The 21,170-nt window shown below is 50.7% G+C and overlaps 2 protein-coding genes across 2 annotated transcripts in view; one reads left to right on the forward strand and one right to left on the reverse strand.

Annotated features, from left to right (window-relative positions):
- RAP1A (RAP1A, member of RAS oncogene family) overlaps positions 1 to 1,930 on the forward strand; it is a 92,156-nt gene extending 90,226 nt beyond the window's left edge. Inside the window, exon 8 of the mRNA XM_040998723.1 lies at positions 262 to 1,930. The gene's annotated coding sequence lies outside the window, so the exon portion shown is untranslated. The remainder of the gene's footprint in view (positions 1 to 261) is intronic.
- Positions 1,931 to 13,082: 11,152 nt separating this feature from the next.
- Positions 13,083 to 20,809, reverse strand: INKA2 (inka box actin regulator 2). Its single transcript, XM_040999106.1, has 3 exons — positions 20,776 to 20,809; positions 16,495 to 16,520; positions 13,083 to 13,899 (listed from the first exon to the last, which is right to left on the reverse strand). The coding sequence occupies exons 1-3, from the start codon at positions 20,807 to 20,809 to the stop codon at positions 13,084 to 13,086; spliced, it is 876 nt and encodes a 291-aa protein (XP_040855040.1). The 3' UTR covers position 13,083.
- Positions 20,810 to 21,170: the final 361 nt, after the last annotated feature.

Consider the following 21,170-nt stretch of genomic DNA (forward strand, 5'->3'; position numbering starts at 1 on the left):
TAATGTGAAATACAAAGTATTTTAAAACAGAGTAGCTGAAGTTGATGAATTAACAATAAACTCAGCTTCCTATATTTGATTATGTTTTGATAAAATAACCCTGTTACTACAGCTGTGGAGTACAATTTAGTTCTCTAATAATGGTCATCCAAAACCATTGTTCCTTTCTATATTACTGGATATCTGCTTGTTAACTGCAATCTTCTGACAGCAGGAGATTAACCAGAACATATGTGTGTTTGTGTCTGTTCAATGTTCTAGATTACAGGAATGAAGAACTGTTGCCTACTTGGAAAGTGCCAGCATTCCAGTCTTCAAAAAATAAACCTGAAGAGGCTTCTCCTGTTTTATATATTATGTGAAGAATTTAGATCTTATATTGGTTTGCACAAGTTCCCTGGAAAAAAATTTCTCTGTGTATATCTCTTGGAAAATAAGACAATAGTATTTCTTTGCAATAGCAGTTATAACAGATGTGAAAATAAGTATACTTGACTCTGATATGATTATACAAATGAGCATGGATGCATTTCAAATGTTAGATATTGCTACTATAATCAAATGATTTCATATTGCCCTCTGATCATGATTTCCCCATCAAGCACTAAAAAGTCAAACATTACACTTTATATCTGTAATGATATAGATGTTGAGATTTTTCCCTCAGACTCACTGCAGCAGATAACTTTTTTGAGTCATTGACTTCATTTTATATTTAAAAATTATGAAATATCATCTGTCATTATATTCTAATTAAAATTGTGCATAATGCTTTGGAAAAAAATGGGTCTTTTATAGGAAAAAACTGGGATAACTGATTTCTATGGCTTTCAAAGCTAAAATATATAATATACTAAACCAACTCTAATATTGCTTCTTGTGTTTTACTGTCAGATTAAATTACAGCTTTTATGGATGATTAAATTTTAGTACATTTTCATTTGGTTTGTGTGTTTTTGTTATTGTTTAGATTTAAAGTTTTATTTTATGACAACCACATTGTTTTAAATGCGACAGTAGCTCCTTTCTGCCCAGTGTCTGCGGAACACTTGACGCTACTGACTGGTGATTCTCTAGGAGTAGACTTCGCTCTCTGTTCCAGATATATTTATTCCTACAATACAGTAGAATACATCAAACCACATAGAATAGTTTTGTATATCCTCTCCTGATCTTAAAGACTGTATCTTATTGAAGAAAATATCCCACTGTGTATTATTTTTATATGTAAAAAAGAAAAGTTTAATACTGTATCGAGGTTTAACTTTTACTGTTTCAGATCTTCCACAACTTGTAATCTCAGCAAGGGAATCCATTTTCCATTGTTAATGTGTTGGGTGTGAGTCCATCAATGAAGTGTTTCATGTGAAAATGTTCAAACCTGCTTTATAATAGACTGAAGAATCTGAAAGGGGAGAAAGATAGAGCACATAAAAGGGATGTGTCAAGTTCTTTCTGCTTTGACTAAATATGGGAAGAGATTGCCAAGTTAAACTTGTAGCTTGTAGTGGTGCTTTTCTTTTTCTTCCCAGTTATTTCCATATTTACAAAAGATAAGTAGGACATGGACCCAGTGTTACTTGTGTGTGTAGAGCAAACAGCTTGTTAGCCAGCCAGGTGTGCAGAAGGAGAAAGAACAAGCCTAGGAAACCCTGTGCCTTGTCCCCGAGTGTTCAGGAGGAGACGGGTCCTGGAAAATCTAAATCACTGCTCAGGGATTCAGACACTGTCTCGTTGCAACCAGGTGTGAAGAAGTGTTCACGCCTTGCTGAGATTGTCCAGGAGTGTGGTCAGCCGGCTGCTCAGTTACTGAATCAGTTTAAAATTCAGCTCTCAAATGTAAGCTCTGACCAACCTGAGAAATGTTACAATGTTTTTAAAAGTGGAAATTGTATTATTTTGAGTTTCTAATAAACGTAATTACCTAACACTTTCCTTCTACTGATCCTGATTGAGGGGCCAAAGAGATTATGCATTTAATATACTGATAGACCAGCTGAGACATGAGCAGTGTGTCCAGGTCAGGGTGGCGTATTATATTTCAAGATCCTCTGAAGTCTTCAGCTTTAGAACAGCTCTCAAACAGTTCTTTAGATTCAGAATCACAGACATCCCACAGACCAGGGAAGTTGCTGGACTATGACCTTGTTCATTACATTGTGTGACTGTTTGCCAGATTAAATAGCATCAGTAAGGACTACACTTTTCAGTCTACTTGACTGGGAGCATTATAGTCAGTGGGGAAATGGAGAGTCCTTGGATTCCTTGATCACATTTTATACATTTCACTTGAGTTAAAGATGGAACTTTCAAGAAGAAAATGCCTTTTGCGCAGTAGTACAGAGCAGTACCAGCTGAAATCAGAGAGGGAACTGCCGTCTCGAGGAAATCTGGTTAACTGAACAAGGTGAAAAGTGACCTGCAGAAAGTGAGGCTGAGGTGGTTTTCTGCTGTCCTCACGTGGACTTCTGAGTCGTGGTTCTAGAGGGAAAGGGACCTGAGTAAATGTCAGAGGAGTCCCCAAGGTGTTGCGTCAGCTTCGTTTGAAAATACCCAAGACCTAATGCCATTTTAGTATTCACCTCTACTTCAAGTATAATGGCTTCAGTTATATAAATAACATATAGAGATTTTAAATTTATAGTTGACAGTTTGACCATTGGTGTTTTTTTTTTTTTTCAGTTAAAACATAAAGTGCTTCTGTGCACCCTCAAGCAAAGGAATTTTACAACTCTTGCCAAGGCACAGTCTGGCTATATTCTTGCCCTCCAGCAGGGGGAGCTTCAGGATCATATACTGCATTCCTCAGCTCTCCCGAAGTCAGTCTGATGAGGCACTAGAAATACAAACACACAATCCTTCAATAGAATGAATTACGCCAATATATTGTGCTGTGACCCCCTGCATAGTATTCTTTATCGCCTTTTACTACTCAATCTGCTTCAAAGTTATATTGTACTTAAGAAAGTTAATCCTTAGAGAAAATGTTGATCTTTATTACCAGGAGGTTGGTTTGGAATCATTTATCCACACATGAATAGTAATAAAACCTGCATTTTTTTGAACCCAGCCAGTTTTATATATTTTGCCTCTTTAGTCTTGTAAGTATACAGATGTTTAGCAGTTCACATGCCTGAATCTTGTTTCAGGGACTCGATGACAACAAGAGAAATAAGGAGTATGCTGGGATTTTCTTTTGTAAACAAGTCCTAGTAGAATTGGAAAACATAAAATACACTTCTATGTATTACATGTATGTTGAAGCCAAAGTATCGGCAAATTGTCGGGTATTTGGAGGAGGAAAATAATTTATAAAGTAACCTTTTATATGAATCCTGCACTTATTTAAGTACTAAAAATATGTGTTAGCATAGCCCTTCCTGAATCAGCTCCAAACTTGAAAGGGCAGAGAGTGGTCTGGATGTTTGTCCAGGATCTGGAAAGCCTGCCTCGCAGGGAGGGAATGAATGTGAGCTTTGAGGCAGCCTAACCGCCCAGCTTTTTCTATTTCTATTTCTCCAAAATGTAGGAGTTGTACAGAACTCCTGAGGGCGTAGTGCAGGCACGGCACTGAGGCTTCTCTGTGCATTTGCATCTGGACTTGTTCAATGTGCAGTCCTTTCGTTGCCCTGTCTCACTTAAGGGTTCTTGTTACGAACATCTGGAGACTCTGAATTGAGCACCTATTTCTCTTTGCTAGAAAGCAGCATGGATTACATCTTGTAGACATGACTGGGCTGTGAAAGGATGGTGGCAGGGATGGTTTGGACTTGTTACAAAAGGGCCTCCTGCGGTTCTGACACTGCATTTCCCAATAACTGCTTCTCTTACAAAGAAGGGGTGGCTGTTACTCTTGAGGAAAAATCATAGTAAACCTTATCATTCGAAACTGGTGTGACTCATTTAGAGCTGTTGATTTCAGCTAATTTTTGTCTAAACTGTTCAAGTTTGTATTAAATGTAGGACATGCAAAGCAGAGCAGGACACGATCCGTTTGGACCTATCCACAAGCACTGGGCTTCTGCCATACTGCCAAGTGCTGGTCTGCACACTGGCGATACATGCTAAGCAGTGCAGACCCAAGGAGTTGCCCTGTGGAGCTTTGGGTACAGGATGCCAGTGTGTGTGAGAGTTACACGGTATAGGGATACAGAGTGCTGAGCAGAGGGAATGATGGCAGTGGTGAAGGTTCATAGTTGAGTGTGTGAATTATGTAACCCATCCCACTTCTTGGGGAAAGAAGAAACTTCCATTGCAACAACAAGAATTTGTGCAGTTGACTGGGTACAGCCATCATGGCTGGAGTGGAATGAACAACAGCAAGAAAAGCCGTCGATGACACAGGTATTGAGGTTGGCTACTGGGGAATTTCCTTCCAAGTAGGATTTTATGGAAAGGATTTCCAGCGAAGGATAGCACATGCTATCAGAAATACTCGGTTGGGAACGGCCTAGACAGACACAGCAGCAAGATACTGAATCAAGCAAGAAGTGATGGCTTGGACCTCAGTGGTAGGATGGAGTGGCTACATTCTAGATACAGTTTCAAAATGGAGCCTACAGGATTTACTGACATGCAGAGTGTGTTAGGAGTCCATGATAACTGAAATTTTGGTCCAATAATCTTGTCAACATTAAGACGGGCAGATGGGAAGGAGAATGGATTGTAAATCAGATCAGTGTTGGTTACACTGATGGTGAGATTTGTGGCAGATTCTCCTAAGCAACTAGATACAAACGCAATTCAGAAGAAGCAGCCCAAACCTACAGTTAATACTGTAAACACGGAGCCAGATAGGATCACCAGGGTTGGATGTAGACAGAGGAGATCTCTGAGACACTCCACTGTGAGGTGGGAACGCGAGTTGCCAGAGGCAGTCCAGAAGCAGCAGCAGGTCACCTTGATGGAGTGGAGAGTACAGTGTCTGGAGTAGATGCAGAAGAGGTGAGAACACACTGGAGGCATCGTGCAGCATTGTCGGCCCTACTAGGATGCATGAATCAGCACCGTGTTTAGGTGCCAATAGGAATGACCCATTGAGAAAGTCTGAGCGAGCAAAGTGAATGGGCTTCAATATAAAACTAAGAAGCTGAGGCCAGCACCATGGCACAGTAGGTTAAGCCCCTGCCTGCAGTGCCCACATCCCATATGAGTGCCAGTTCGTGACCCAGCTGATCCACTTTGCATCCAGCTCCCTGCCTATGGCCTGAGAAAGCAGCGGAGGATGGCGGGATACATGTTTATTGGAACATCTGAAATGCTTTATTACAGGCTGAACTAGACATTTAAGAAAGGGTGAAATTTTTCAGCAGTAGGAGTGGGAAGTAATATTAATGACAGGTATCAGGAAAAAGTGCAGAAAACACAAGAACAAATTCTGTAGTTGGAGTCATAAGATAATGTGGCTGGGGTCCAGCACTGTGGTATAGTCTGTTAAGCCATCGCCTGAAAGCAAGCATCCCAAGCACACCAGTTTGAGTCCCCATTGCTCCACTTCCAAAGCAGGGGAAAATGGCCCAAGTGCTTGGGCCCCTATACCTACATGGGAAAGCCACAAGAAACTCCTGGCTTCCAATTCCCCCAGGCCTGATCATTGTGGCCATTTGCAGAGTGAACTAGCAAATGGAAGGTTGTCTTCTCTCTACAATTCTCAAATAAATAAAATGAAGCTTTCCTTAAAAATTAACACGGAGGGCCTGGCACGGAAGCCTAGCGGCTAAAGTCCTCACCTTGAATGTGCCAGGATCCCTTATGGGTGTCGGTTCTAATCCTGGCAGCCCCACTTCCCATCCAGCTCTGTGCTGTGGCCTGGGAAAGAAGTCTTGGATGGCCCAAAGCCATGGGACCCTGCACCTACATTGAAGACCTGGAAGAAGTTCCTGGCTCCTGGCTTCAGATCAATGCAGCTCTGGCCTTTGTGGGCACTTGAGGAATAAATAAATAAATAATAAATAGATAAATCTTTTTAAAAATCAACATGGAGAGAATACTTACAGATGAGGACCAAGGCACGGCACAGCCATTGAAGCAAGAAGCCTGGGATCTAGTGTGGGCGGAATCAGGTGAAGAACAAAGACATGGCGGTGATCTAGGGAAGCGATGGAGAAGCAGCAGGACTGATCAGGATGAAGTCATCGTGTAAGTGTTAACCCTGTGGACACGAGTGTGCCTCCCACACTTCATTTCTCACTTCATTTTCCCATCTCTAACAAAAGTGGCCTCTGAGGTACATGGTTGTGATCACTCCCAGCCCAGTTTCAAAGGGAACCAGTATTAATATTTCGGCATACAAAGCAGCTAATGACTAGAGAAAAATAAACTCCCTTTTAAAATTTTTTTAAGATTAATTTTATTTTTATTGTAAAGTCAGATATACAGAGAGAAGAGACAGAGAAAGATCTCTGTCTGCTGATTCACTCCCCAAGCAGCAAGCAGAACTGATCTGAAGCCAGGAGCTCTTCTGGGTCTCCCACGCGGGTGCAGGATCCCAAGGCTTTGGGCCATCCTCGACTGCTTTCCCAGGCCACAAACAGGGAGCTGGATGGGAAGTAGGGCAGCCGGGATAAGAACCGGCACCCATAAGGGGTCCCGGCACGTGCAAGGCGAGGACTTTAGCTGCTAGGCTATGGTGCCAAGCCCTAAAATTTTTTATTTATTTTACTTGAAATAATTACAGAGGGAGAGGCATCTTCCATTTGCTGGCTACTCCCCTAAATGGCTGCAACAGCCAGAGCTGATCTGTTCCAAAGCTGAAAGCCAGAGCTTCTTCCAGGTCTCCCACATGAATGTGGGAGTCCCAAGGACTTAGATCATTCTCTGCTGCTTTCCCAGGCCATTAGCAGGGAACTGGATCAAACATGGAGCCATGGGGACTTGAGCTAGTGCTTGTATGGGATGCCAGCACCACAGGTGGAGAATTAGCTTGCTCTGCCACTGTGCAGGCCTGAATCTGCCCTTCTTGCCCTGTGTGCATCTGCCTCACCAGACGCCACTCTGCTCCCCACAGACTCTTTGGCAGAGTGCCTGGTACCTACTGAGCATACCATAAATTGTAGTTCCCAGACTCCATTCTCCAGCCTTCCTTTCTAGCAAGGGCCAGCAGCTCCTCCAGCCCTTCCCAGGCATCCACTGGACTGCATTGTGAAGGCCTAGTGCCAGGGCACATTTCCTTAGTCCAGCCCTACCACGATCCCATCCACAGACCATCCCTCACAGCACAGCCATCCTTATGTTGTCCTCCGTCACCCTGCCCTGAGCATCACTCCTGTCTCCAGTTGGATGGGCCCTGGGATCAAGGGCATCTTAAGCATGCAGTCTGCCCAGTTTGGAAAATAGTGAGACTCTGGCTCAGCTTCTCTTCCTTGGAGAAGCTGAAAGAATGCATTTAATCCATACTCTCCCAGCAGGGTCCTGAAGTCAGGGAGACAAAGCCTCAACCTGCTTTCCTGGAATATTTTGAAACTCAGTGCAAGGAGTGTCACCTGCCAGTCAGCCTAGCCCAATGCTCGCTGGGACAGTGAGCAAGCTCCTTGTGGAAGCCCTGCAGAGACCCCTGCCCAGGGACTGGGTCTGTCTCCGATGCTACACTTACCCCATCTGGAAGGAGCTCTGTGACCTGTGGGGGTTTTTTTTATTATTATTATTTTTTGTAATGGAATGTCCGATACCTTCCCCTTTCCCACCACTTGTACACAAATAACTACACAGGCTGCCCTCCTGGCAGCTCAGCCCCTGGGAGGAAGACAATGCCTGGAGTGTGGCCAGTAGGGACCTGGAGGGAGGGAAGGCGCTGCTGCACACCCACCTCCCAACTTCCTTCCCCCCAGCCCTGCCCCTCCCTCGGTAGCCACAATGAGAGGAGGAAGATTGGACAGACTCTGCGTCCCCAGCAGGGGCGGGGTCCTCCAACACGGTGAGTTAGGAAAAGCCCCAGGGAAAGCTCAATCTGAGAGCAGATGCTGTTGCCAAATGGGACAAGGGGATGAGCCACAGCAGGAGAGGCTACATCAGGGAAGGGGGCATATGCTTGGGTCTGGGGGCGAGAGAGAGCTCCTTGGGAGGGCTGGCAGGAACCGCCTGGAGCTAAGCAGGTGTGGGAGAGAAGAGGCTGTGGGCATCTGAGGAGCCAGGCTCTGAGCAGCCCAGGGGCAGCAGAACCACACAGCCAGGGAGCCAAAGGAAGAAGGGTGTGGACTGAAAAAAAGCCAAAGCAGAGGGCCCAGGCAGGGCAGCTACATAAGCACCTGGAGAGGCCAGAGAGGAAACACACGGCTATACACTTGAACATGACTTTGACCATAGCTTCCTCTCTGCTGGGGGATAGAGATGAGGGCTGGAGTGAAAGGGGCGCCTTGGGAGGCAGCTGAAGAGATGTAAGTGCCATTCTTCCCTAAAGCAGGAACAGCAGGAGGTGGGCTTGGCTCCAGACCCTGAAGGAGTGATCCACCCTCTGTGAGCCCAGGGCCAGTCAGTGCGGGAGAAGGAGAAATTAAGAGAACTCTCCTCTGCAAGTGATCACATTCTGCAGGGAAATGACTCTGAAATAAGTACTGTCGTTCAGGGAAGGCACAGAGAAGGCCTTTGGGAGGGCTTCAAGGAAGTGTGCACTGCAGGAAAAAGGGCAGGTAAAGGCACAGCCAAGGCAGGGAGGCCTACTCTGCATCCTAAACCCTGGGCCGCATTTTCTGGCAGCTGTGGGCCACAGCCTCCAGACAGGAGCAGAAGAAGAGAGAAAAGCTGAGGCCAGGAAAGAACAGCAGGGACACACAGAACGGAGAAACCAGACAGCAACCTGCTTCCACACATCAGCAGGCCTCAGGCAGCCTCACGCGGGCCAGTGGCTGCAGGGACAGGGCTCTGGGAGGCACCCCTGAGTGGGGGGGTGGGGAGGAGAGCTGGGAAGGTGGGAGGGTGGAGCAGGGGTGCGGGAGCTGGCTCTGGACAGTGATGGGGTGGGAGGGACAGGGCAGAGGTGGCACTGAGGGTGCACAGGCGCTGTGAGCAGCCATGGTTGGAAGCATGTCTTAGAGGTGGGGCAGGGCTTCTGCTTTCTGCCCTCCTGGAGGCTTGAGCAAGCAACATGGGCATTACGGCAGGCACCAAGGTGGCTGCCGTAATGCCCATGGGTTGTGCCCAGGGACCCTGCTTCACTGAGGTCTCTGGGGAAGGGACAAGGCACACAAGAAGGTCAGGGTGTGTATTCCAGGAGCCTTGGCAAGGCTGGCTTAATTATTGGGCATGGACACAGATATGTACGCTCCAGGGTATAGATCTGGGCTTGGGGGTGCTGAGTGAAGAGCTAGTCAGGACTAATGGGAGGTGCAGGGAGTGGGTCCCCTAGGGGATTCAGAGTAGAGGTGGCACACCCTGTGTGTCTTAAGGGTCAGGCAGAGGAGGTGAAGGGAAGGCCAGGGGCTGCCCAGCACACTCAGTGCTGGCTCTGAGGCCAGATGGCTTCATCCCAGCCGGGATTCTGAAGCACCAGCCTGACGCGTCACTCGGGAGGGAGTAGACACAGGAGATCCTAGGCCCAGGTGAACTGCGGGAGGGAGACGTGGGACCGGGCAGGGACTCGAACCGTGAAGGTCTTGCAGAGCAGGGAGAGAGGCCTGACTTTCCCAAACCACCCAGACTTGGCTCACCCAGCCCTCCATCCTGTGCCAGGAGACCCAAGCAGGGACTGTGAGGGTGAGCAGGGCACCTGGCATCCCTATAACAGGTGCTTGGAAGGAAGTCCTTCAGCCCCTGCCACATACAGCTTGGCCCAGGCTGCTGCTCCCCCACACCCCAGCCCAGCACACAAGTCTCATTTGGCCACCAAAATGGGGAGATTTGCCATCTGGGACCTTGGGCCAGCACGCAGGTTGTCATGAAAAACACATTCAACCTTTCCTCATCTCTGGGGCTCACTATAATGCTGTAAGACTATTCTCAAGGAAAGTTTTCACAGAAGAGGCAGCCCGGGCTGGGAGACAGTGCTTTCTTTAATTGCATACTTGCTCTGGGTCACAGGAGTGGCACCTGCTCTCTCAGACTGGTGACTGTGGGGCCCCTGCTGGGTAGGGTGCTGGACCCCTGGGTGCACCTGGCCTCTAACCCTCCCAGCAAATTAGGACAAGGAGGCTCAGCGAGGTCAAGTTTATGCAGGGATAGAAACGGATCCTAAATCCTGGCTCCAAATCCATTGTTCATCCTGTGTGGCTGGTGCAGAGGTCACCTGAGGTGGACTGACCCAATGCCCAAGGCTGGAGAACTGGGGGCAGAGGCAAGCCCCTGCTGTGTACCTGACAGGTAGACTATGACCCTGGCTCTCACCCAGGCACTGTGGGAAATGTCAGTAGGACCTGCGAAAGACAAGGAGCCCCCTTGACCACAAGGCTCTGGGGAGCAGGCCAGTCACAGTAAATCCTCATTGAGTGCTAGGGCTCCGAGAGCTCTTTGAGGGCCGGGAAAGTGCCAGGGGCAGCAAGGGAAGGGAGGCCCCAGACCTGGAAGGCTGGAAAGAGGAAGGAAGGAGAGCAGGGCAGCTGGTGGGCGCCAAGGCCAGTTCCCTGCTCTGCTTGGTGAACTCCTGTGGACACACTCCAGCCACAGGAACACGGAGAGGAAGGTGGAGCCCCGAGCAAACGCCTAGGCTGGTCAGGGAACTCTACCTGACTGGGAAATGGGCCAGGTGTGGGGCAGGGTTGCATGCCAGGGAGGGCGCTAAATGAGTTTCCAGCTCATTTGCATGTCCTAATTAAGCATAAAATGAGCCCCAAAGGCAGAATTAAGCTGTCAGTTTCTCCCTGTAAACTTCCCCTGGCTCCGCCCTGTCTGGCAGTCCACTGAACTCTCCACCTCCCTACACTCTCCTGTCATTCCCACTCACCTCCTGCCCTTGGCTTCAGCAAAATCAATGCCAGGAGCCTCAGGGCTGGGGTGGGGTGTGACAGATACAGGAAAGCAGAGTGACTTGGAGGATCATTCTTTAGCAAAGCATGACATCACAGAGGGGTGTCGCTTCCTCATGGCAAGGCCTGGGCACGGTTCTGCCAGGGGATAGTCAGTATGCCACCTGCTATCGAGGAACAGGTGCTATGGGGTAGGAATGTGGGGGAGGAGGGCTGCAATTCTGGCTGCTCCCCACACCCTGCTTTGGAGCAGGTGTGGAGGACTGTGACCTGCACGCAACCAGAAGCCAGTGGAAGAAGCTTCAATCTCAGTTCTGCCTCTCCAGTACTTTGGGTGAATCACTTAACTGCTTGGGGACTAAACATGGGGCGTGATGGTAACAGCAGGGGAACAGCACCGAGCAGAAGGTGCCTGGCACCTGTCACTGAGGCTGCGAGTCCCGGTTGTGTGGTGTGAGCTCACATTAAAATGGGTTTCCACTCCCTCAATTCCTTCTGGTTCCTATGGCTAAGGATCCGTTTCCCTTTTTGCTGGATCCCCTTGAGGTCCACAGTGCAAAGCGCAGCACTGGGAAGTGTTGAAGAAACTGTGTTCAACGGCTCTGAATGGCTATGGTCAGTCCACACAACATGACCTGTAAGTGAATGGCCAAGACAGGGATTGGTTTCCTAGAGTCTTTCCAGACTCAGAACTGGTGCCATATTGAACACCTTGCAGGTCAGGTCTCTCCCCTCACAATCAGTAGGTGGAATCTTCACATGCACCCTCCCCCCCTACCCTCCGCCACATACACATCTCACCATCATCAAGGGTCTGAAGGCCCACCAAGGTCATGCCTGCCCTGGACTGCAATGTCTGAGTTCTCTATGGATACCAAGAACAGACAGGCAAGGGCCAGCTCCACCACAGTATTAGCTCCAGGGACAGAGATAGGAGAGAGAGAAAACCCCAAGGTTTTGGAGGCAGATTGCCTTCTGTTCAAATCTGGACTCTTTCCTCTGCCTGTCTAGCCAGTTTGCATGGTCCTGGAAGCAGCCAGCCAGCCCTTCTGGGACTCTCTGGGGCTGAGAGCTGCTCGCATCCCACCAACCAACCCTGACCATCTATCCCTCCCTCCTGTGGCTTCTCCCATCAAGGAAACACCTGCCACGTGACAGCGCCTGCAGGAGAGGTCCAGCAACCGGGCAGAGGGGCTTTCTTATATTCTCCTGTAGTTTGCTATAAACGCTCTGGGGGCAGGAAGAGCCGTGCTTGTAATTGCAGCTGTCACAGCCCATCATGCTGAGCTGCTAACCTTGGGGATGGTGGGGGGTTGGGAGGAATAGGGAGGGGCGGAGCAGGGGCGCACCCTCCTGAGACCCACATTGTTTTCTCACAGCCAGGGGACGTGGCCTGCCGAGGTGGGCGGGACCGCGGCTGCTATCCCTCGACCAGCCCAGCTCAGCCCTGCTCCCCAAGCCTCAGCTGACTCCAGCCCAAGGAGGGACACGGAAGCCATAGCTGCGCTGGAGGCCAGGTGTCGTGCAGGGGCAGTGCAGCCCCTCCAGGACCCCTGCCAGCCGCGAGTCCTTGGACCAGCAGCCTGGGTAAAGCTTGCATCCTCATCTGAACAAAACAGATCCTCCTGTTGTACATGGCCCATGTACAAATGAGAATGAGGCAGTATGCAGGAAGGCTCTGGGGGCCGCTCGGGGGTCCCCAGCTGCTCCTTAGATGTCACCTCATTCAGCTGGCCTCTTTAGGAGCCCCAGCCCTGACTGCCAGAAGCAGAAGCGGTGCCTGGCCAGGAAAGCAGTCACCTGGTGAGGGCTCTTTAGGAAGGGGCCTCAATGCCCTCTTACAGATAACTCCAGTGGGGTCTTTGGGGACATTAGAGAAATGTCCCAGGATTCCCTGCTCCCGTCCTGCCCCACAGGAGCACATCTCGCTGTCTCTCCCACTTCTCTCCCTCTTCCTTTGTTAATGAACACCACTCCCCCACCAGCCAGCCCCTGGGACAGCCTCTCCCCACCAACGCCCCCTCACCCCTGCAATGAGAACTCGGCTTCTTCCTCCTGTCTGAGGGAAAAGGAACTTGGAGTTGGGCCTAAGTCCTGCCACTCGTTTGCCCACCCTCCTCCCTGCCCCCGGAGACCCAGCCTGGGGACCCGGCCCTTTTCAAGTTCAAGCAACAGCTTCGGTCTCTAGGATTCAGACCCAGACAGCCGTGTTAATATCAAAGCCTGAGGGCGAGGCTTCCAGGGTTTTGGGGCAAGCTGTGGAAGTGCTGTCCCCTCCTCCAGGCTCCCCGGAGCCTGGGAAGGAGCAGTGTCCGGAGCCCTTGGCATGGCTCCGCTTCTTGAGCTTCTGGGAACGGGCAGCTGTAGGCGTCACCCAGCCCGGCTTCTCCTTCAGCAGCCGGTCACGGTCCGGCCGCACGCTGCGCAAGAACTTCCGGAAGATGTTGGCAGTGAGGGCAAACTTGCGGCCCAGTTCCCGGGGCTGGCTTTTGTCTCCTCTGGGTTCCCCCACCTCCTGAGTCTCGCCCTTCTCCCCAGACTTCTCCAATTCCGGCAAGTCTAGCCAGTTGCCCACCAGGTCTGCAAAAACATTGTCCCCTAACACGAGAGGCTGGCGATTGCGGCCCCGCGACATCAGGGTGGAAGTCCAATCATCAGGCTCCAGCTGCTCTGACCCCTGCCGGCCACAGCTCTGGTGATCCGGTGGCTGCCTCTTGGGCAGGGGTGCTGCGCTGTTCCCACAGACACTGGCACTGGGTAGGAACTTGGTGCTGCTGCCAAGAGAAGCCTGGCTGGAGGGGAAGCCGGCCTCGGGTCTGGCAGGAGCTCTGCCAGCCTCCCACGCAGGGTGCTCGGGTGGTGTCTGTGGGGCGCTCTCCAGACGCCCTCCGGAGATGTCCAGCTGTTCCAGTGCTGTCTGTACCTGAAGGAGCTTCAGCTCTTGCAGGGCACCCATCATGCAGTTCATCTGATCCTGCAAGCCATCGCCCACCTCCTTCATGGACATCTGTGGGGGGCAGAGAAAACACAGGGCCAGTGAGCCGCAGGGCCAGGACGACAGCCCGACCCCATAGTCCCAGCATCATTCCACTTGTCACCAACCCGCCTCTTGACAGCCTGGCCAAGCGCACCTGGGGGCCAGCAGAGGAGAACTCTGAACATGAGTATGACTGGAGCGAGGAAACATTAGCTAAGGCAGGCACCGCCCTGAACTATACAGATGATGCTCCAATTCCGATGAGGCCATGTCCTGACGAGTCCAGCCAAAGATACCAGAAGTTAAAAGGCGATGTGTACTACACCTCACTGCTGACTCAGTCCACCTCTGTGTGCTCAGAATACACATGCACTTGCCAAGGGGGCACAGTCATCCCACGCCGAGTATCTTGCGTGACTTCCTCATGACTGTACTCAAAGTAAAAAATGGGACGGTCAGGAGAGCTGCTACACATTACTGTCAAGGCGCCAGCTATGAGTGAGGTGCAGCTGTGTCTCCGGATCCACTGCATTTCCCCAGCCACCCCATCACGGAGGCACATCAGTCCCCCGCCCAGGACAGAGCTGAGAGCGGAGTGAAGGTGGCCATCCCCACCCCCCTGGAGCCCAACAGCAGCATTTCCTGTGTAGCAGAACCTGGGCCAACCATTCCATGCACATCGTCTCATGGAAGTTGTATAAAGACATCTTTCAATTTTAAAATGAAAAGAAATCTGTTCAGTGCAAAAATATTTTGAAAACCATGTATATCCTGAAAGGGTCATTCAAGGGGTTAGTGCTTCTACCTGAGGCACTGATATCCCATACGGGCACTGGTTTGAGCCCCAGCTACTCAAATTTCGATCCAGTTCCTGCTAATAGCCTGGGAAAGCAGCAGAAGATGGTCCAAAGCCTTGGGACCCTGCACCGCTGTGGGAGACCCAAAAGAAGCTCTTGGCTCCTGGTTTCAGATTAGCTTAGGCTGTTGCAGCCACTTGGAGAGTAAACCAGTAGATGGAAAGCCTTCTCTTTATCTTTCCTTCTCTCTCTCTTTTTTTCTTTTTAAGACTTATTTTTATTTTTTTAATTATAAAGTCAGATATACAGAGAGAAGGAGCGACAGAGAGGAAGATCTTCCATCCAATGATTCACTCGCCAAGTGACTGCAGTGGCCGGTACTGTGCCAATCTGAAACCAGGATCCAGTAACTTCTTCCAGGTCTCCCACATGGGTGTAGGGTCCCAAGGCCTTGGGCCATCCTTGATTGTTTTCCCAGGCCACAAGCAGGGAGCTGGATGGGAAGCGGGGCCTCTGGGATTAGAACTAGCATCCATATGATCAGGCTTGGACAAGGGAAATTTATAGAAATAGCCACCAAAGAGCAACACACACATAAGTAATCAGAATTTAGCGCATAAAATTAGATTGTAATAAAAATGGTTTTTGTGTTTCTGGATTTTTTAGGCCTTTTTAATTTTGTGGTTTTTTTTCTATTGTGGATTTCTTTTTGTTTACTACACCAATAAATGTTTGTGCCAGCGAACATGTTTTTTGAATTCTAATTGTCCTATTTGAGACTGTTTTTTTCAAACGTGCCCTACTTGAACATTAGGGGTGTGTCTGAAGTGTGTGTGCGTGTGTGAAGAGATGTGTGTGTGTTGTTGTTGCTTGTTAGTATGTGGAGGTGTGTGTGTAATGTTAGTGAGGGGGATGATAGAAAAACAGGGAATAGTCACACACACACAATGTATATTTACGTTGTATTGGGTGATGTACACACACACAGAGAACACACATATAGGGATGGGGAAAAATTGAGTTGGGCAGTAAATAAGCTGGAGATGAATATTGAATGAGGTGTAGTATGATGATGTGGTGATAGAATTATAATTTAAGAGAATAGGGTGAAAAGATATGTTTGGATTTTTTTATGGTGATGGGTGGAAAGGGAACAGAGAAGGTTGGATATTGGGGGGGAGTCGGTAATATTTGTGGGTTGTTTGTCGTGGATGTTGATAGGAATGTGGGATATAATTAGAGTTGACGGGTAGGGTTAAATGGTAACACACACACACAATGTTTGGGAGGTGGGGGGCGGGAAGGAGATGTAATATGTGTACATTTATAAGGGGGGAGGTTGGTTGTTTATGAGCGAGTGGAGGGGAGGGATGGGAAAAGATGTGGGGTTGGTATATCTCTTCTCTGAATTTGGGGAGGAGGAGAAATTTGTAGGGTAGTTGTTTTGGGTTGGTGAATGATTTAGAAGGGAAGAGGAGAAAATTAAGAGAGAAATAAATTTAAAGAAGATAGATGATGAGATATTATGTTGGGGAGAATGAAAGTGAAGTAGCAAAGTAGGTAGATGGGTGTGGAAGGATTTATATACTACCAATGTGACGGAAGGCGAAAGGCAAAAATGATGGGTGTCTGAGGCCCGAGTCCCAGGTGCCATCTGGAAAGGGCTAACATTGGCTTAGGTGAGGGCGGATGTGGAGGCCCAGGAGGAGTTGGCTCTGTATGACAACATTCACTGGCTCCTGGTCCCTGGCCTGAACCGCCTTGGTCTTGTCAGCCCCCTCCCCAGCTCCTGATCAAGTTACCCACAGCAAGCCTCCTGTGCAGGGACCATCTGTTTCTTAAGCCTTCCCTTCTCTCCCCCCATCCCCACCCCCATCCCCAGGGGCCCATGAGATCATCTTACCTCCCAGGCTTGTCTGAATGCTCAGGGCTGAGTCCTGAGGGTGGAGGGGTGGGAGTGGAAGGGCAGGCCCAGAGGCACTGCAGGCTGGCCAGGGCTGGCTGGCAACTGACCCTCACAGGCTTCTGGTGGGGGAGTATGGAGAGTGTAGAGAATCCTCCCCTGCCAGGCCTGGCCCTGGTCCTGGCCCTGGTGTGGATGAGGGGATGTGAGCCAGACTCTCAGGAAGCCAGCTGCACTGAAGGACAAGGGAGGACACTCTGTCCCCTAGGGCACGGGCAGCCTGTACTGGAATGGGGGATTGCCCACGCTTTGTGCACCTTCTCCAACACAGGGCAAGAAGCCATGGTTCGAGGTCCTGACAGATCTAGGGATTGCTTGCACAAGTCAGTGCCATTTGGGTGGTGGTGGCAGCAGCCAGAGACATGGTGGGCTGGCTGTACACGCTGCTGGCAGCCTCTTGCTCCTACCTCTCAGAGACCTTCCCTTTCGAGGCTTTCGGCTGTAGTTGGTGACACCCAGAGGCACAGCTGGAGGAGCCCAGAAGTCCAAAAGCAAACTCGTTTCCTTGTTGCCACACTGCTTCTCATCCATGCCAGTTCCCAATATCTTCCCTCCTCCCCAGGGTCACCTTCCATGTCACCCCTACCTGGAACAACAGAGTCGTGGCGTCTCAATCTAGCCACCCTACTCTCAGCCAAACATAAGCAAGTCCCATGCCTTGGAAACTGCGGGAGCCTCCCTGGAGTACCCTGACTCCCACACACACCACCATCTCTGCAGTGCCTGGACACTCAAGTCCACATTCCCAGGGCCTGAGTCAAGATCCTCCGAGACAGTTGTCAGTGCCAAAACACGCACACCAGCCACACTCCGACGAAGGGATCTCTGCGGAGCCGGTTTTGTGACACAGGTTCAGCCGCCACCAGCAACAACAGCATCCCACCTGGGCAGAGGTTTGAGTCCCTGCCACTTCACTTCTTATCCAGCACCCTGCTGCTGCAACTGGGTGAGCAGCGTAAGAAACCCATGTGTTTGGGCTCCTGCATCCACGCACGAGACCATGACAGAGTTCCGGGCTTCTGGTTTTGACTTGGCCCAGTCGCAGCTGTTGTGGTCATTTGAGGAGCAAACCAGTAGACAGATGGAAGATCTGTCATCTCTCTATCACTGATCTCGCTCTCTGAAAGTCTGTCTTTCAAATAAATCAATCTTTAAAAGAAAGAAAGAAAGAAAGCTCTTCTGTGTCACGTCATCTGCTCGTCCCTGTGAGTGTAAACGCTTGCTCAGTCATTCATGAAATATTTACTGGACCTCTCTGGCTGGGAGACAAGGACTCCACTCTACCCCTCACGGTGTCACCCCAGACAGTGAGTCCCACTGACTCCCCCAAATCATCCCTCCTCACTGCTTGCTCCCTTCAGACAGTAAGCCACTCACAAGGCTTCAACGCCCCGAGAGGCAAGCAGAGTGATCTGGCAGGCTTTTCCGTGACGGGCTAAACACAGCCCAGGTCCGAGGCAGTGGGAGGAATGAAATGACCCCATTCAGTTTCATCCAGGGTGGAAAAATCCATAAGGAAGAATGCTGACATTTTGCACAGATTTCCAGCAAGAATGCATGTGTGGGCATGTGGATGAATTCAGGGCTGCCCATCCAACAGAGGACCCATTGAAGTCAATGGGGCTAAAATTGCACCCATATGGAGCATGCTATGCTGGACTGGGTTCTGGAGACAGGTGGAACGAGTTCAAATTGCAGCTCTAGCACACACAGAGTAGCTTGTGTGACTCAGGAGGCTGGCTGTTGAAATTCTATGGTTTACAACTTCTCCATGCTTGAAAGTGAGTGCACAGTGATTCTTGCAGGGCCATGGCACAGCCACTGTGGAGGTGAGATGAATGATGGGCCACTCCCCCCTTGGTGAACTTTGGCTGCGCAGGAACACTCCCCGTGGACCTGCAGCATGTGCCTTTTTCCATGCATCTGAACAGGATTCCACTCATGACATCCCTCCTGTCCCTTCTCCCACCACCTCCACCCCATGCAGGGGAAGGGCCCTGACCTCAGGCGGCCCAGCCACAGACAGGAGAAGGCAGCTGTGAGATGGAGGAGAAGGGGAGGAGGGAGCAAGCTGTGGAAACTGGGAGGGCTGGGAGTGATGGGGAGGTAGGAGGTCAGCCTGCTGGCCTTTCCCAGCAGACCCCAAGGGGATGATGTCACCCAGCAAAAGAGCCAGAGGCCACACTGGTCCCTTCCAGAGCGTGGGACCTTCCCGGATCCCAGGGCTCTTCTTATCCGAGGAACCCGAGGGGAAGAAGAAAGCCATGTGGGGAGCCTAGGAGGGTGGCCAGAGCAGACAGAAAAAGTCCAAACACTGAGTGCCCGTCTAAGGGCTGGTTAGAGGGTCCAGATTCCTCCTTAACCTCTGATGAGCTCTGAGCATCAAACACTTCCTCAGGACAGAGCCCACATCATTCCCAGCTTGCTGTCAGGGCTCAGCTGGAGAGCCCCTGATCAGTGGCCCAGATCAGGCTAGGTGGGAATGGATTTAGCCTGCCTTCCCTTTCCTACACGCTGGTCTGTCTCTACACACACACACATGCACATGCACACACGATGCCCTCAACAGGCACATCCAGTAGTGAGTCCAGAGGACCTCCGCGTCACACCCATGCCCATCTCCCACCTCCCTGGGCTTACTGGCCTTGTGGTGCTTCGTGCTGCACACTGTCTGCAGAGCCAGCCTCTCTCTGGCTGTGGCTCTCAGTCCCTGCTTTCCTCACAGTGTCTGAGCCGTGACTCCCAGTACAGTGCACAGTCCAGGCCAGGCAACCCAGCTAAGGGGGCCACGTGATGCTGAGCAGATCCGCCAGCCTTCTGCGTCTGAATGTCTTTATCTGAGGAATGAGAGCCCCTCCACGTGTGCAGCACCCATCAGCCCTTTCCTGGACATGGCCGTGATCACTTCGGGAACACTTAAGACTACAGCCCACACTGTGGATTAGAAAACCGGAAGTCTTCTCTGATCACCTCCTCTCCCAGACTGCCTTCCTGACACTGTGTCCATAGACAATCTACTCTCCCATCGGGCATCTCTGAGCTGCTTGTGTGTGTGATGCATTTACAAGAGAAGCTGTGTGAAACGCCTATCACACAGCACGAAGAGATCATTACCATGGATTATGACACCAGTTGGCTGCCTGGGGTCCCAAGGGGACTTGACACCCGAGGGCCTCCCCTTTTGCTCCCAGCCCTGGGCTCTGCAGCCAGCGCACCCTCTGGTCTCTGAGTCTCAGGGGGCTGTTGCGAGAGGCCAGTAGGGCCGTCAGCGCCACCTGGGGAGGAAGTTTATGAAGTCATCTCCTAGAGAAACTCTAGATCCCAGTTCAGTTCCTTTAGCCAGAAGAGCTCTTTGTCACTGAATCCTGGAAAGAGGAAAGAGGAGCCGGCTGCAGGGGAGCTGGAGGGGAAGGTACCACTATAGGCCTGCAGCCTGAAGCCCCCGGAGTGGGTGGTGTGGGTCAGCTGCCCACAGACAGTGCCCTCCCCCTGGGCACCTGCTGGGCCCTTTGTGGTGTGGGAGGAGTGGGGATGGGAAAATGTGACACCAGCCTCCCCCTGGGCTCCCTTCCCAAGCCCTCCCTGGCATCCCTGATGGTCTCGCAGCTGTGCCCTGCCTGTATCCATCTCACGCCCTCTTCCAGTTTGGCCAGAACCCTTGGACACAGGCTCCAGCTTTGCCCATAGACCTGGCAGTGGGCCCTGGCTTACTGTCCCCAACCCCCTATTACTCACAAGATTCTCCAACATGGTCTCTTTCAGCCCTGGGGAAGCTAGGGGGAGAGGCTGCGGGGCCAGGAATGGGAAAAGCCCCAAGTGGCTTGTTCTGCAGCCCAGTGAATGGGACCTTCCGCAGTTCCTGCTCTTGGCTGGAACTCTCAACAGGAAGGTGGCAGCGAAGCTGTGCCAAGAGCTGCGGGGAAGAAAAGGGTAAAGAAAAGAGGAAGTGAGGGATGTGAGATGGATGAGCCCACTGGCCCAAGTGAACCATCTATTGGGGTCACATGCTCAGGCAAGAGGCAGCCAGGGGGAGAAAAGGACCCAAGGACGCTTCCGTGAGAAGCTTGCCTCTTAACTTCAGCCCTTCTCTCTGACCAGCTATAACTCCTTCCCAAGTCAACTGGATTCCCTGGGCATCCAAGGGACCACAACCAGTCATCTCTCTGTTCTGTCTGGTCATTGTTATCTTATGCCGGACTCTTACAGTAACTTCCTAACTCAATCTCCCTCCCTCCTTCCACCTCTCTCCAGCACCACCTGCTAAACCACAGGGCATCCCTTGTCATGCTGCCCTTCAACGCAAACAGAAAAGGCCAGACTTTGTTCCTGACACCCAGGGCCTGCGGGGTCTGCTGTAAGCAGCTGCTTCAGCTCTGTTGCCTGCTTTTTATGTGCCCTGTGCTCTATCTAGGCAAACTCAGTCTTCAAATGTCCCCACTACTTTAGCCTCTAGGCCTTCCGCCCAAGGTTTCTTACCTGCCTGGGACACTGCTTTGCTTCCACACATGCCCCTATTTCTCCTTCAAGGTCTAGCTCAAATG

This window comes from Ochotona curzoniae, unplaced genomic scaffold, assembly GCF_017591425.1.
Source record: "Ochotona curzoniae isolate NIBS_2020 unplaced genomic scaffold, NIBS_Ocur_1.0 scaffold_1037, whole genome shotgun sequence".
NCBI classification, from domain to species: domain Eukaryota; kingdom Metazoa; phylum Chordata; class Mammalia; order Lagomorpha; family Ochotonidae; genus Ochotona; species Ochotona curzoniae.

Coding starts and splice junctions, on each gene's coding strand:
- INKA2 (XM_040999106.1), bottom strand. CDS start 20,809: ATGACCAGACAGAACAGAGAGATGACTGGTTGTG. Junction 16,521..20,775: donor CAGAGAGATGACTGGTTGTG/GTCCCTTGGATG, acceptor GGATGGGGGGAG/AGAAGGGAAGGCTTAAGAAA. Junction 13,900..16,494: donor GAAGGCTTAAGAAACAGATG/GTCCCTGCACAG, acceptor TGCCCCCCACAG/ATGTCCATGAAGGAGGTGGG.